The sequence below is a fragment of the Ursus americanus genome, chromosome 19 (genome assembly GCF_024610735.1).
Source record: "Ursus americanus isolate L20-20 chromosome 19, mUrsAme1.1.p, whole genome shotgun sequence".
Taxonomy (NCBI): Eukaryota; Metazoa; Chordata; class Mammalia; order Carnivora; family Ursidae; genus Ursus; species Ursus americanus.
This window is the reverse complement of record NC_142145.1, coordinates 52,713,113-52,728,454: the sequence shown is the minus strand read 5'-3', so window position 1 is coordinate 52,728,454 and position 15,342 is coordinate 52,713,113. Positions and strand designations below refer to the sequence as shown.

At 41.7% G+C, this 15,342-nt stretch overlaps 1 protein-coding gene across 7 annotated transcripts in view; it reads left to right on the top strand.

Annotated features, from left to right (window-relative positions):
- EPB41L3 (erythrocyte membrane protein band 4.1 like 3) overlaps positions 1-15,342 on the top strand; it is a 138,397-nt gene that overhangs the window by 103,202 nt on the left and 19,853 nt on the right. For 4 of the 7 annotated variants that reach the window (XM_087869958.1, XM_045781811.2, XM_087869955.1 and 1 more), the window contains 4 exons: positions 1,115-1,267; positions 5,034-5,131; positions 5,852-6,027; positions 9,094-9,314. In XM_087869958.1, the coding sequence (XP_087726084.1) occupies positions 1,115-1,267; positions 5,034-5,131; positions 5,852-6,027; positions 9,094-9,314 (648 nt within the window). Of the gene's footprint in view, positions 1-1,114; positions 1,268-5,033; positions 5,132-5,851; positions 6,028-9,093; positions 9,315-12,778; positions 13,343-15,342 lie in introns of all 7 variants that reach the window. The other 3 variants (XM_045781814.2, XM_087869956.1, XM_087869959.1) reach the window with 2 other exon arrangements.

The following is a 15,342-nucleotide window of genomic DNA, read 5'->3' as shown; positions in this document are numbered from 1 at the left end:
CGCTGCTACAGAGTGACTCGGTGCCAGGGACAGTCCTGCCAATTAATGTGACAGAAGACCTCCTAGGTGCCCCCTGCTTCCAACATCCAGTAAGACGAGGAGGTGGAGATTGAACCTCACACACAGTCCTGCCTTCTGTCCTTCATCCTCCCCACTCAGGGCCACCATACATGCTCCTTTTCCCCTGGTTTCACCCAAATACAGCGTTTGGGGAGCATAGGCTATAAACACAGTATCTTCTGAACTTCATATGACCTCTCCGATGACCTCTGAGACTGCTCATCACACATCCCCAGGGAATGACCTAAAGATGAAACGTGCAAGCAGCAAACAAGCATGTTATAAATACAGCATGCTCCCACTTACAAAAGAAAACGAGAGACATATGGAAAATGTATGTGTATTTATGTATGTGACCCAGTTGTCCCGATTATGACTGGGCAGTGTTGTTACAGACATGTTGGGGAAGTACGCTCATACTTTAAAAGCCTGTTTTATATTTAAATTCTACTCTGACACTAATGGTGTATAAAAAAGATGGAGGCTCTTTTTTAATGGAAAAACTCCAAAACACTCATTAGAAAGGACAGGGCCTCTGTAAGCTCCTGCCTCTGGAACCAGGCTGCCCATGAATTCAGCTGGGGTGGAGACTTAACCTCTGCACGCTTTAAAAGTTTCCTCATCTGTAGACTAGGAAGAGTCACAGCAGCCATCTCAAAGTCTCATAGTGAAGATTAATGTAATTAACATTACACGTGTGAACTGGTGAGAGCCGTGCCTGGCGCTCAGTCATGAGACCTGCATCTATCATTTTGTACCGTCATCAGCACATCATCTGGTCAGTCTCTGTGTAGTATTTACGTCGTGGGACATCGGGTGAGCCAGTTCGGCTCTGACGAATCTCCACAGTGATAAATATCTTAACCAAAAGCCGATTATTTAGTGGCAACGTTTAAAAAAAAATGGCTGCGGTATTTTTCCTATTGAGAGTAGAGCTGTCGGCAGTCAGTTACAGGTTCCTTCACGGAACACATTGGTGCATTAAATGCCACACTCCACCACGAGTGGAAATCGGTGAAATACTGACCCGTTGTTTCTTGATGCTGTTTTCCAGGATTCTGAAGGAGTAGAAATTATGTTAGGAGTTTGTGCGAGTGGTCTGTTGATATATCGTGACCGACTGAGAATCAACAGATTTGCCTGGCCTAAGGTTCTAAAAATTTCGTACAAACGAAACAACTTTTACATTAAGATCCGGCCGGGAGAGGTAAGTAGCTCCCCAGTTTGCATGTACATTGGAAATGAAAGGTACCTGGTAGCGAACAAAACTGTAAGTCGCCAGCTCCCAAGTTCTGAACATCATAGGACCTGGTGAGTTATGTGTCCGTGCCTCAGAGAACTTCCTGTAGGTTTGTTTGATAAACAGCAATAAGTAAAGTATTCTCTTCTTTTTAATGGTTTGGTTCCAATTTTGTCCCACTGCATGGATGGAAAAGTTTTTATTTTGCAGATTTTAATGGAACAAGCAACATACATGAATAATGTTTCCTATATCTCAAATCATGATATAAAAGAAACTCTGAGGTGCTAAACCTTTTGTGAATAAAGAATGGATTTCTTCCCATCTGTCCCTGTTTTATGTGCTCATGCCCTTTTCGTACTCCAAATCCGCTAGCACCCTAACATGAATAGCTTTGAGACAATGTGATCAAAGTACAAGAAAGATTAGAGGAAGAGACACCAAGGGTAAATTATGCAAATGCCTCATAGCCTAGTACATTTCTGCCTTATTCTTTTAATCAGAAAGATGGATGAAAAAAATAAAAATTGTTGACTAATCCTTGTTCCCTAGGCAAAACCATCCTGATCTGATATCCTTCATTGTGGTTTACACATAATAGGTGGTAAATATCTCCTATTATGTGTGTAAGAGATGATGAATAAATATATCCAATTTCTAATGAGTGTGGTTAGTCTAATGGAGGCAGTCAGAGCCCTAAGGCTGCAGCTCATCTGTGTCTCTGAACATTTTCTCGTACAATACAGAATTGTCTTTTGTCTTCAGAATCAGCCTCTCCATTGGTGGAAAATGTAATTGAAAAATCAGGTTATATGGGATGTAATATACAGCACGATGACTATAGTTATAATACTCTAGTATATCTGAAAGTTGCTCAGAGAATAGATCTTAAAAGTTCTCATCACAAGAAAAAAATCTGTGTGTAGTGATGGATATTAGACTTACTGTCATCATTCCACAATGTATATAAACATCAACCCATTATGTCCTACACTGGAAACTAATACAATGTTATATGTCAGTTATACCTCAATTTTAAAAAAGTTTAAAAAAAATCACACTGTAAAGCAAGGAATCACATTTAATGTAAATATAGAGTCAAACTGATCTCTGAAGACTGAAATAATCTGTAAGCTTTTCATGTAAATACCTGAAATTAATTTTTTATATTCCCTAAAATCTCATATTAAACTTATAACCAATATATATTTGATTCATCAAACATTTACAAGTGAACATCTTTTTATTGTCAGGCACCATGGTGGGCATTAGAAATAGAAAGATAAATATGACCTTCTTCGTGTCAAAAAAAAGTCTCATTACTTAGAATTCTGTCGTCATGATACATTTTGCACCTATAATACTCTACAGACATAGGGCAAGCATGCTGTGGTGAGGGCCCAGGTGGGAAAGTTGGAGAAATGCATCAGGAGACAATAGTAAGCCAATAATTTGGAATGAAACTCAGCAGCTTAGTGATGAGATGTGCTAAGACCTCAACTAGGGCAGAGGCCATGGGAATACAACGGAAGGGGCAAATGTGAGAGAGGTTTCAGAAACTGAGCCGGTACGTCTTGGACACAGGATGGAGGAAAGGGCTGAAGAGAGGAGGGAGTCCAGGATAATCAGAGGTCTTTGGTTGGCATGAGTGAAGTTGAAGGACATGATATTATTAGACGAGGGGAGAAAACAGGGAGAATTTCAGGAGAATAAAAGATTAAATTCTTTTGAGATAAATTTTCACAGGGTGATTCTTGCATAGTAAGAAATAGAGGTTTGAAGGGATCATCAAGTGCATCCATTCTCTTCAAGGCCTTAGGCATGAAATAGATTACCCAAAGAACAAGGCAAGTTAGAGGAGAAGAGAGGCCCTAAAGCAGAAACTCCGGGTAACATGCCTTTTTGAGGGAGGGGTAGGCAGAAGAGGAACACAGGGAGATGAACAAAAGTGCCAGAGAAAGAAGCAAAGGAGCGAGAACAGTCACGAATGACAAGGAGACAAGATTCTGGGTACGTGGTGAACCAGCAGGGCCAAATGTTACAGAGAAGGTGTGTGGGCTAAGAACTAAGAAAAGTGCATTGGACTTGACAGATCCCATTGAGACAAGGAAGAGTTCAAGCAGGTGGTAGGAGCACCTGCCAGGTTGCAGTGAGGTGGGCAGTGAAGTAGCCGCGGCCTGTCCTTCCTGACGTTTGTCAAGGATCAAAGTGGGGTTGTGGTTCAGGCAGAAGCAGTCTCAAAGAAAGTTGGGCTTTTTTCCCCCTTTTTTGGAATCATATATATATATGATATATGTATATATATCACACGTATATATACACACACATATATATAGGCTTGAGAAGAATGAATGAGAAAAAATATTTTGGTGACACAAAGGCTCTGAAGAGGTCGAGACATTGTTACAAAGCTTGGAGAGGTAGATAAACGTTCAACATTCTAGGAGCCTCTGTCATCTTCGGGCTAAGGAGGATAGCATCAAGGGAATATTCCCAGCTTTTTACAGCAGAGAGCAAGTTGATTGTTCTTTAAAACCCCTGGCTTAGCATAGTGTGTGGTACATATTAGATGCAGGATGAATAAATGGAGGACGGGTGAGTCACAATCCATAATATTCTGGCTTGTCTATTGACTGGGGCTTTTGGCCAATAGCAGTTGTTATGACCACCACTACCTGTGAACATCCAGAGTGGGTACAAAATTGGGAAAGGCAGTTATAGTTGGAATAGCTCGTGATGTATTCCCATTCTTCCCCCATCCCCCTGAGTCCCACTCAAATAAGAAGTAGAAGGCAAGCATAGTTATCTCTCATATGCCATGCAGAGGGCCCCTCCCCTGGGTTCTTTGCTATGTAAATTACTTTTTATCTATTGACTGTATCAGTAGGCTGGTGGTTTTATGCTCTTTTGGAAAGCTTTTACTGTTTAAAATGATTGCCCTCTGGTGGCCTGATGCATACTGTCTTCAGAAAATAAAAAATCCCAAACACTTGCAATAATAATATTAAAATATATTACTCAAGAAGTCAGATATTTCACCTTGAGAAAGCAAATGGCTGATAGATTATCCTCTGAGTTGTACATGTTGGAAAGTATGACATCGTGTTCTCCCAGTCTACAATCATTCCTATAATATCAAAAGATGTTAGTGTTCAACGTGGTAATCCAGAGTTAACGTGGTAATCCAGAGTTAACGTGGTAATCCAGAGTAGAATGCACAAACAAAATCAGCAGTATCTGATACCAAGTCATCAAATACCTAGGAGACACACATATTCTTTGAGCAGATCCTGGGAGAAAATGTCATCCTGAGAATGCTACAGACATTTTGTTCATTCCATACATACGTTCCAGTTGAAGTCATGAAGTCACAGAGACATCATGAAAATAAGGCTTAAAAATGAGATCAGGACAAATTGGTCTCTGGAAGAAATCGAGGTATCCGGGGGTGTTTTTTTGCCTTTAGTTTTCATAAAATCCATACTTGTCCATAGAACATTTACTACACGCGTAATGTGGTTATCTGTGTCTGCAGCATTTTAAGGAGAGTAGATACAAGTTGGGTTTTTTTAATGAATGAAGGTGTAGAGCGTGAATTCTACATACAGCACTTGATTTTGTGAGTAAAGGAAAATTTTGGGGGGGGGCATGATTTTGTAAATTATTTGCTTTTATGTTACTTATAATTCCAAACTTGACTTTACTCTTCAATATATATTTTTTTAAAATTTAGTTTGAACAATTTGAAAGCACCATTGGGTTTAAGCTGCCAAACCATCGAGCCGCCAAGCGTTTATGGAAAGTATGTGTTGAACATCATACATTTTTCAGGTAGGAAAAGATGATTTTTTTTTCTTCCTAAGGAAGCCTTAGAATGATTGGAATCACTTATATTGCAAAAATCTGTTGGGAAGAAGAATGTGGAAGCATGTCCTTTCTTTTCCTTTAAGTTCATGGTCAGCAGATTTCTTGACAAGTCCTAAAAACTTCTGACTGAAGGATCTTCCTTAATTTGTCTTATGCTTATATGCCCTGTGTCCACTTTCTTTATTATCTTTAGTGTCTTTTCATTATTTTACAGGATGTTCACTTCAAGGATTCAGTCCATTCCTTACTATTTCAGTCATTTCTCAACACCCTGGACCCCTTTGCTTATGTACAGTACTCAGACTATCAGATTTATGTCTACAAAATAAGTTACCACTGTTCTTCTAACGTCACTGTAACTAACGTCACCTCTTTAACTGCTCCTTAGGTATATAGAACCATAGGCTCCTAGTTGTGCAAGATGAACTTTAGTTCGTGCAGTCCAACCCAACCCTTAGTTCGTGCAGTCCGACCCAACCCCCGTTGTATTTATAGCCTCTCTACAACTCCCTGGTTGATAATGTACTGTGGAATTGATTTTTTTCCCCTATAAAATCACATTCATTGAACATGGTATGTGTTAAATCTTCAGCACACAAAGCACTTTACCTTTGACTAAAAAAGTTAGGATTCTGAATATTTGACTTAATAGTCTCTCTGGTATTTTTTCTGTAATATCTCTAGACTGTTGTTACCGGAAGCACCTCCAAAGAAATTCCTGACCTTGGGCTCCAAGTTTCGTTATAGTGGCAGGACACAAGCCCAAACAAGGAGAGCCAGTGCGTTGATAGATCGCCCCGCCCCTTACTTCGAACGCTCGTCCAGCAAACGCTATACCATGTCTCGCAGCTTGGATGGAGGTAGGCATTGCTTACGAACCCTTAGTAGTAAGAATCATGACTGGCTACCCAGAAATAGTGTGAAACCATCACAAGCTTTCAGTAAACGTAGATCTTCTTGAACAGTATGAAATGAAAAGCACTCGTCGGGCTATGGCCGAGTGGCAAGGTTAACCCCCACCCTCAAGAAAAAAAGTGCCTTTGTGAATCTCATGTCTGTTATTGGTAGATTTATATAAAATTCCATAAAAGAATGGTACTTAGGGAATGAAGAGCATAGCTCCCATAAGCCAGCACCCCGAATTTGGAGAAAGATGCTCTCATTCTAAATACAGTTGTCACATACTCTATAAGTAATTTGGTTCACTTGCTGGCGGATCTGAAATGATTATCAGGTTTGTTTCAGTCAATTCGTTTCAGAAGGAGGATTGTAAGTTACATTTATCTGTTTCTACAATTTATCTGTTTCTGAACTTAAATTTTTATGGATGAAATGTGACTGTTATCAGTCAGTCCATGATAGCTGATAGAAAGAATGGCATTCAAATAATAATAGACCCGAAGGCTCCAAGTTGAATCCTCCTGGTCAATGTTAATTACTACCCTGGATGGACTGGGAGAGCATTGCTATGTAAATATTCTCCACTGTTAAGTCAAATGTGTAAGTTCAACAAGGAGAGAATCTGAACTGAAATACCAGTTCTGAGGAATGATATAATAGTGAGTCTCTCGCGGGTGTTCATCTTACGCAACAGTTTCGTGCTGCCGTCCGTAGTTATGCACATGCCAGCTACAACACATGGCAGCTGTGATGATGATGATAATAATAACAAAGTAATAAATTAATAAAAATAATTTATTATTATTTTTCACTTAGAAAGTGAGCCATGGGCAGTCTCTGTGTTCTCATTCCAAGCACCTGGAGATTGGTTGTTTTATAGAAGACCTATCCTGTGTATACAAAAGGAATTAGATGTTTCTGGCATGTGTGTACAATTTTAATAATAAAAAAGATTAAAAATAATGAAAATAAAGGAAAAATAATGAAAAGTTACAAATATGTGGGATCGCTTTTGTCCTTACCTTTTTTGCCACCACTCCGCAGTCCCAGTTCTTTCTTTCCTTTCACCGTACCCCAACGTGGCTGCTGGAGTGACATGCTCCCTGAATCCCCTGATTTAGAAGATTGTTTTTTTTTCATAATGAAATACTTTCTAAACAGTTTATAGAAGAAGTCAAATTTGTATCATTAGTGCTGAATCATGTGTGTTACTAGTAAAGTGAAAAAACACTCACCTGGTAGGTAAACACAGACTGAAGTCCATCTGTGTAGTGGCTGGTGAATGACTTAGACTCCCCAGCTCTCGGTTTTAGTCATCATCTCTAAAATGGGAGTAAGGCCATTTGCAAAGAGTAAATGAGACAGGTGTGACAGCATTCTTGTTATGGGTGTAATAATAAATATACTCATAATTATTCTTCTAGGCTTTTGTGAGCTTTGACCTTGGAAGTTAATTACCATCCTGTATCTTCCAATAGTTGCCTCTTTTTGGAATAGCTAACCAGAGCCAAACTTTTGGAATAAAATGTTTATTAGGGCCATTTCGGGTTGAATTAAGATGCTGATATACTCACTGTAATATTGAAGCTTTTCTTACTGCTTTGTTCCATTTATTCTTCTTCTCCTTTAGAGAATCTCTGTAAACTGCTTGTGTATTCTATAAGTCAGTGGTGGGGGAACTTTTGTAGAATCACACCTTTTCCCCCTGAACATCATCTACTTTGTTCAGTGATGTGTATCCAAGGGAACACATTTGTCGTGAATGTGGTTTTCCTCATGACCTTTTGTGTGATAATGATTGTTAACAAGACAGAAGACAGTTGTGAAATAAATGTACTAATACCATCCTGTCTCTTCCTCCCTGCCCAAAAGTGATGTTAGTATGTGCTGTCTCTCACTCTTTGGGGTCCTGCCAATTCTAGTATGTTTTCTGTGCCGCTGGGCTGGGTGCCATGGCTGTATGTTGGAACACAACTGCTTTTTGCAAGGTTGCATCTTACGTAGGGCAGCCTAACTGGCCCATTGGGAAGTTGCGTCTCCTGGGAGCTTTTGCATCAATCTAAAGAAATAAAAAATATCTTAGTGAAGATACGTTAGTGAAACAGTTTAACTATTATAAAAGGATTTCGGAATATTTTCTTGCATTTACATTTTAAGCTTCCTAAACTATGAAGCTGATGCCATTTTGCCATTTATAAGTTTAAATCAGTTGTATGCATCTAAAACCAAAAATAATGAGTACCAGACTTTAAAAATGTAACTGAATTAAGCATCTTTCACTAAGACATTTTAGCTGGGATGAAAGGCTGTGTCTTATATCTTTTATGTTTGCATGCTTTACATTTGCATGAATTTCATTAGCAACATTTGTCTTATTGTCCCAAAATATCAGAGATGAATAAGTCTATGCGTATCCCGGTAGTCTGTTTAAAGTGCAGTCGAAATTAAAACATTTCTGTACTCCGGCTGAATAGAGTTGCCATCCAGATTGTAGCATCTTCTCAAACATTGTAGGAGTGATGGACTCTTTACCCATTATTAATAACAGTAATTGAAAAACCCAATTCAGTGATCTTTGGTGAATGGCACTTCCAAAGATACATTCAAAGTCAAGTGGATGAGAGCAGTTGCCGACTGCAAGTACTGCCGTTCGCTGTGGGGCTTGCCGCTAGTGCTTGGTGCCGGAGCCCAGCCAGTTACTCTGCTCTGCAGGGTAGCAGGCTGGCAGCAGCCCGGGCCCCCTTCCCGCCGCCTCTGCCATCATGCTCATCTTCACCAGACAGTCTGGGAGTTATTCTGGTGGCTTCAAGAGATGAGCCTTGAAATCATTTTAAAACACTAGTCTAGAAGCTCCAGAAGATGAGTCTCTGCTAGTGCTTAGAGGCAGGCACCTGCCGCGCTCACTTGCCTTTTTGGACAGGCGTGGGTAGGGGTACTTTTTTCCCTAATGGGACCACTGGTGGTGTTCTTCTGCCTTCTGCCTTTAACTATTTCAGACATTTTTCTTCCATTGTATTTGCTTTTAGCGTCAGTGAATGAAAACCATGAAATATACATGAAGGATTCTGTGTCTGCTGCAGAGGTTGGTACTGGCCAGTACGCCACAACAAAGGGCATCTCTCAGACCAACTTGATCACCACTGTGACTCCGGAGAAAAAGGCCGAGGAGGAACGGGACGAGGAAGAGGACAGACGAAAAAAGGCGGAAGAAGTCACGCCGGTCGCGGCAGTACGGCACGAGGGAAAGGTACATCTCCCAGGCTCCCTCCTAGCGCTTGCTTAGACCTTGAAGAACTAATAATTCTCAGGCTATAAACCAGGAATGTGTTAAGACTTAGGGTAATTCGGGGCACCCGGGTGGCTCAGTCGGTTGAGTGGCTGACTTGATCTCAGCTCAGGTCTCGATCTTAGGGTCATGAGTTCGGGCCCCAGGTTGGGCTCCACTCTGGGCGTGGAGCCTACTTAAAACAAAACAAAACAAAAAGACAGGGTAGCTCATATTTCAGCATTAGTCACTCATATTATCAATTTTTAAATTCTGATTTCCTCTGTTGACATTTTTCTTCAGAAAGATTCCTTCTTAACTTGAAAATGTTTATGTTAACTAATGTGCTATGTAAGACTTTCAACAGCTGTCCTGTCTGTATATCTGAAAAATACATTTAGTACCATGTGACACTTTTCTCTTTGGGCTCACATTTCAGAACTATCACTAAAACTATTTTCTTTGTTTCTGGCCCCATTCTCTGACCCAAGTACTGTATATTTTTCTGGATATACAGTAATCACATTGCCATTCTTCTGACTGCAAGTAACTGAGTGACCATAGCCTGTGTATTTATACACTATTTCCTCTCTCAGGCTTAGGATTATAATGTAATCATCAAAGTAGCGAGCAGACATGTTTTGAAAAGAGATACTAACGCAGAACATTGCAAGGGAAGACGGAAAGTGAATTTGGCAGCAATTTCTCCAAGGTGTTTTATTCATTAAATTTTTAAACTTCATTTCATCCCAGTATTTATTTATTTATTTTTTACAGTATGTTTGTTTTTGGTAATCTGGCACTATAAAGCAACTTTTCAGAACAGTGGAAGTCAGAAAAGGTGTAGATAGCTTACTTCTGGTTCCGGGTTTTATAGGTAGCAGAGAAGCTCTCTAAAAGTAGGAAAAAAAAAACAACCAAAAACCTATATTGGGAGGTTTACATGTGATGATAATGGAAAAACAGAGTGGCTCCTGAAATGTACAGAGTAAAAAGAAATAGCAGAATGAAAATGTCGTATAACTCACAGGTGATACTAAACCTTGCCTAGTTTTGACTCAAAAGTGTTCTTTTCTTATATCTGTATTATTTCTTAAATATAGATTTATATGGCAGGGACTCACCTGGGGCTCTAAATAAAAATGCTCCTATTGATAAAAGTTGCACAGTGAAGGGTAGATCCGCGACATATTGTGGTTACGTCAGAATATCCCACATGAAACGCTGTCCACCATTTTGTGAGCATAAGATCATTCACTTGCCAAACACAAATAAGAACAGGGTAGGGAACGACAGCCAGGGTGTTTGGATCATTTTTGCTATGAAAACATGCTTTCTTCTGAATTTTGTTTTTACATTCTTATTTTCCAATGAAGTCAAAGCAGCTTTAAAGTAGGACATAAGGAAAAGGTAGTATGCCTGAAAAACAAATGATTTCCTAAGATCCCCCATGCCAGCTGCCGGTTCTCATGGATGTGTAACTGTGATTAAAGGGGCACAGTAAAGGAAATGACTTTTAGTTTGCTCAAAAAATAGACCCAGACGGTCTTTATTTAATCGGAAAAGCCCACCCTTTGTGTAAAATAGAGCACTAAACCATCGTCACTTTTGCCACGTAAGGCATGGGAAAATAAAAAGACAAAAAACTATGACTCTCATTGTCTGAATCTCCGAGAAGCCAGCACTTTGACCCAAATGCCTTCAGAGGGGCTGTGGCCCAGACCTAGAGCTCGGGTAGGTCGATGGCTGCCTTCGTTTTGCACAGTGCGTAGCTGTCTTTTAAAAACCGCTTGAATAAGCAGCCTGGAAAACTAACCCTTCGTTTTATTCTTCTCCATCTTCAAAAAGTAACAAAGAGGCTACTCATTTTTTAACCAAAATGAAAGTGTATCACTGAAAAAGGTCTTAAAAGACTGGTCCCCTGGATTCCTTTGAGAGGAGGCATGTTTCCCAGGCTAATGATCCCCCCAGGTGACTGGGCAGCTGTCCACCATCGGGGAAACAAGAGCTGCATGCAGAAGTCAGCTTGTCACTTTCATATGATTCTCCGTTGAATGAGATTTGTGCAGGGGCATGTTTAAAACACAGTGCTTAATGTCACATGCGAGTATTGAGAAGAGACATGCTTGTCTAAGACCTAAAAAGAGACACTTCGGAATTCTAGAATATCAGCGATACAGCTTTATCTGTGCATGTTCTGACCCTCTGTCTTTATATTTACCGAGTCAGGATTGGGATCTGCAAAGCAGGGTGTGGGTCTTTCCCACACTAGCAAGTGTCTAGGCAAGCCGCGCGTGTATGTGCACACACACTACTCGCTCACACACGCAGGGTGTCCCAGAGAGCAGCGGGAGTCTGTCTTCAGGCTCTGTGTGACCTTGAATTGAACTGCTGGGGCTGCGGCAGCGTCTGAGCGCTGCCAGGTCCTGTTTGGCGCTTGCTCGCTTCCCTTCCTCGCCTCGTGCTCAGCAGCCCTCCACCACCCGCAGAGGAAACTGGCTGTGGTCAGAGAGGCTGCCAGGACCAGAGAGAATGGAAGGAGCCTCTCTTTCCCTCCAGAAGCCAGCCTTTATCATTCTGTGAAGGAGTCAAACCAGGGGAGTTAAATATGGCGATTACTGGCTCAGAAAAACCAGAAGGCTGGGAAATTGTACCTTTCTATTATTTATGGACCACAAATAATACAAAGTAAATGCTTATGAGTCATATCACAAGAAAGCACATTCTTTTTGCTAGTTAGCTTGTTGAAACCCTTCTTTGAGTTTAAGTTACATTTACATCATGGAGAAAGAAGCCAAAGTAGACGTTTTTGAAGGAACCTCACTTCCTCGGGGAGCGTGAGTTCCTAAAATGCTAATTGTTGACTTCCCTGAGTGGCACTGCTTATCAGATGGGAGTGGGGCCAGAAACTTCTTGATTTGGAAACCCACCTGTTTTGGATATAATTGACTAAGTGAGGAAAGGTAATACTAAATTTTTTTTTAATAATTAAAATTTGGATGATTTTTTTTTTTGATCCAACCAAACTATAGTAACAGATCTGTTAGCTGGAGATCAGGAGATGTTATTGAAAGTCTTGATTTTAAGTTCTCCGAGAATTCTATTTGCTCTCAAAATCCTACAACTTTCTAGAGTTGTTGGTCTAAACAAACTTTTTGGATGATGTGAAACATGTAGACTCTGAGATTGCCTACTGTTATCTTCTGTTCTGACTTTATAAAAAAGCCCACCCTGCATTTGACAGTCTAATGGGAAAACGGTAGCCATTCATGGCAGCGTTGGCATGCAGCTTGAATACTTTAAGTACGAACTACCCTAGTGCTAAAATTCTTGTTTTACAATTTTATATTGATACCCATAAGAAAATTAACTAATTGCAGTTTTCTTTTTGTCCTTTTGCACCTCTGTTTGCTGCTTTCTGTCTCTCTCTGTCTCTTTCACATCAGTCACCTGGGCTTGGCACTGACTCATGTCCCCCATCCCCCCCATCAGCCCATCTCTCCCCTGCATCCCCCCCAGAGCTCCGTAGGAGGTGTAAGGAGAATGAGCACCAACCCCCAGGTTTGGAGCCGGCCAAAGGCACCATGCGTGTGCACGGAGAGCCCGCCTTGGACTCTGACCACAAAGGGAAGCCATCCTTAGGGGACCAAGATGTGGCTTTTAGCTACAAACAGCAAACTGGCAAAGGGACCACTCTGTTTTCCTTCTCCTTGCAGCTCCCGGAGTCGTTCCCTTCTCTTCTAGATGACGATGGGTACCTCTCTTTCCCCAACCTGTCGGAAACCAACCTCCTCCCCCAGAGCCTGCAGCATTACCTCCCGATTCGTTCACCCTCCCTTGTGCCCTGTTTCCTCTTCATTTTTTTCTTTCTGCTCTCCGCCTCCTTCTCAGTGCCATATGCCCTCACTCTCTCCTTCCCTCTGGCTATGTGCCTCTGCTACCTGGAGCCCAAGGCGGCCTCCTTGAGTGCCTCACTAGACAATGACCCGAGTGACAGTTCAGAGGAAGAGGTGTGTACCTCGGCATAGAACACACTTCCCTGTCGTGGTCGGGGCTTCGGTCCGAAACAGTGTTAGGCGCCTACTGCGATAGTGGTCCTACTTTCAGAGCCTCATTTATTGTCTGTGCCGACATGTGAGAGGTTTTTGTGTGTCGGGGAGTCCCACCCGGCCCCCGGGTTAGGCACAACACCATGTGGATGGAGCAGTCTGCGCCCAGCCCAGAACCTGCTGTCTGCCGAATTCTACGCGTGAGGAAGGACTCCGAGGTCCGTTTTAAAGAACCCCTTAGCTATGTTAAAAATCAGGGTTAGCTAGTGGTTCATAAAATAAGGGACATATAAGACCGAGAAATAAGTTTGAGCCAGATTGATGGAGTGTTCCCAAAACGCATCCTGGCATCATGGTACGTGCGTGGCGGTGACACCAGCGGATAAACGATCCTCACGGCGAGGTGGGCGTGAACAGCCACAGGAGGTGTGTCGTCGCTGTCTCGGTAGCTTCCCCCAACTATCGGTGCCCCTCCTCCCTGGAGATTCCAAAATGTCCCCAGACTGTCTTTGTTACTCACGGAGGGGAGACCAGATCCCAAGGCTGCGTTGGGTCAGAAAAAAGGCTTAAGTAGATTAAAAGGCCCACGTGACCTCAGTCGTCTGAAGGGCCACAGAGAGGACCAGAAATAACTGCGGTTTTCAAAACCCATTTCGAAAAGACTCCTTTAAGATGTCCACATGCTGTAAAAATGGGCTGGAAGTTCATCAGTCCTAACTGCCAACGCGTGTATTGGATGGCAGTGATCCTTTCAATTCCAGCATGAGCCAAAAAATCTGAACACACGTGGACAGTCTGGAAAGGTCAGGGGAGCTGGATAGGCCCTTGTGGCTCTCAGCCAGGCATGTGCTCGGTGGGGAAAGGATGGGGCCTTCAGCGTCTTTCTGAGAAGACATGCTGCTTGTCTGTCACCTGTCCCCATCTGAGCCAGTGGGTGAGTTGACATGGTAGCCAGTAGCTTTTCCTCTTTAACTGCTCTCCTTTCACACCACTCCCCAGATGTGTGAATAGCCCAGCAGTTCCCTGCAAACAGAGTGCAGGGGAAAAGAACAGAAGCTGCCAACAGAGGGCCTGGCTGTCACCCACCTTCCTGCCCACACCCTCCCCAGGCCCCTCCAGCTCTTCTGTTCTCACAAAACAAGGCTTTTTGTGGCAGGAAACAAGCCCAGTACTCCCAGCTTTAAAAAAAAAAAAATCACAAAGTCAAAAGCAACACTAAAAAAAAAAAAGAAAGAAAAGAAAAGTCTATTCAGTTTTCAGCTCAGCCAGAAATCATAATTTGAGCTGTACCTGTCGGTGTATAGAATTGTGAGGGTGTGTAAGTATCTATATTTAGTGACATGATGACCATTTCTTAGCAGCAGAAGGAAAAAAAATGGGAATGGTCTCACAGATGTTTTAAATAAAAGTTTGCCCTTTTCAATTTGATATTGCATAAGAACCCTTTTCAAGGGCCCTTTCTTGGGTCGTATGACTTAGCTCCAAAGTCCATGACTTTATATATTTAATATAAAATTATTCTCATACATGGAAAATACTTTAAAAGAACGAATCCTAGGCTTTAACATCACTATTTCTCACAGCGGCAATATGATCAAATAATGTAGGACTAGAACATACAACATGAAGAACACAAGATTATCTACAGAGACCGTAATAGTAGCTGGTTTCCAACCTGGACGCCTATTTTCCCTTTAGCAATGAAATTAGTCATCCAGCTAACATAAAGCAAAAAGATTGCCATTTTCTGCTTTTCTGAATGCTAAATAACTGAACTTTTCTGTAGCAAACCACACAGATCTTGTGCCTAATCCAGGGTATACATCTTGTTGTAATCAGTGCATGAAAATTAATGTTAAATTTGGGCATGTCTGCATTACATCAGCAAAACAAATCACAGCAGTTACCCGATGCAAGCCGGTGACCGCGTGACTGGAGCTTCCCAGCCGATAACTCTCTGC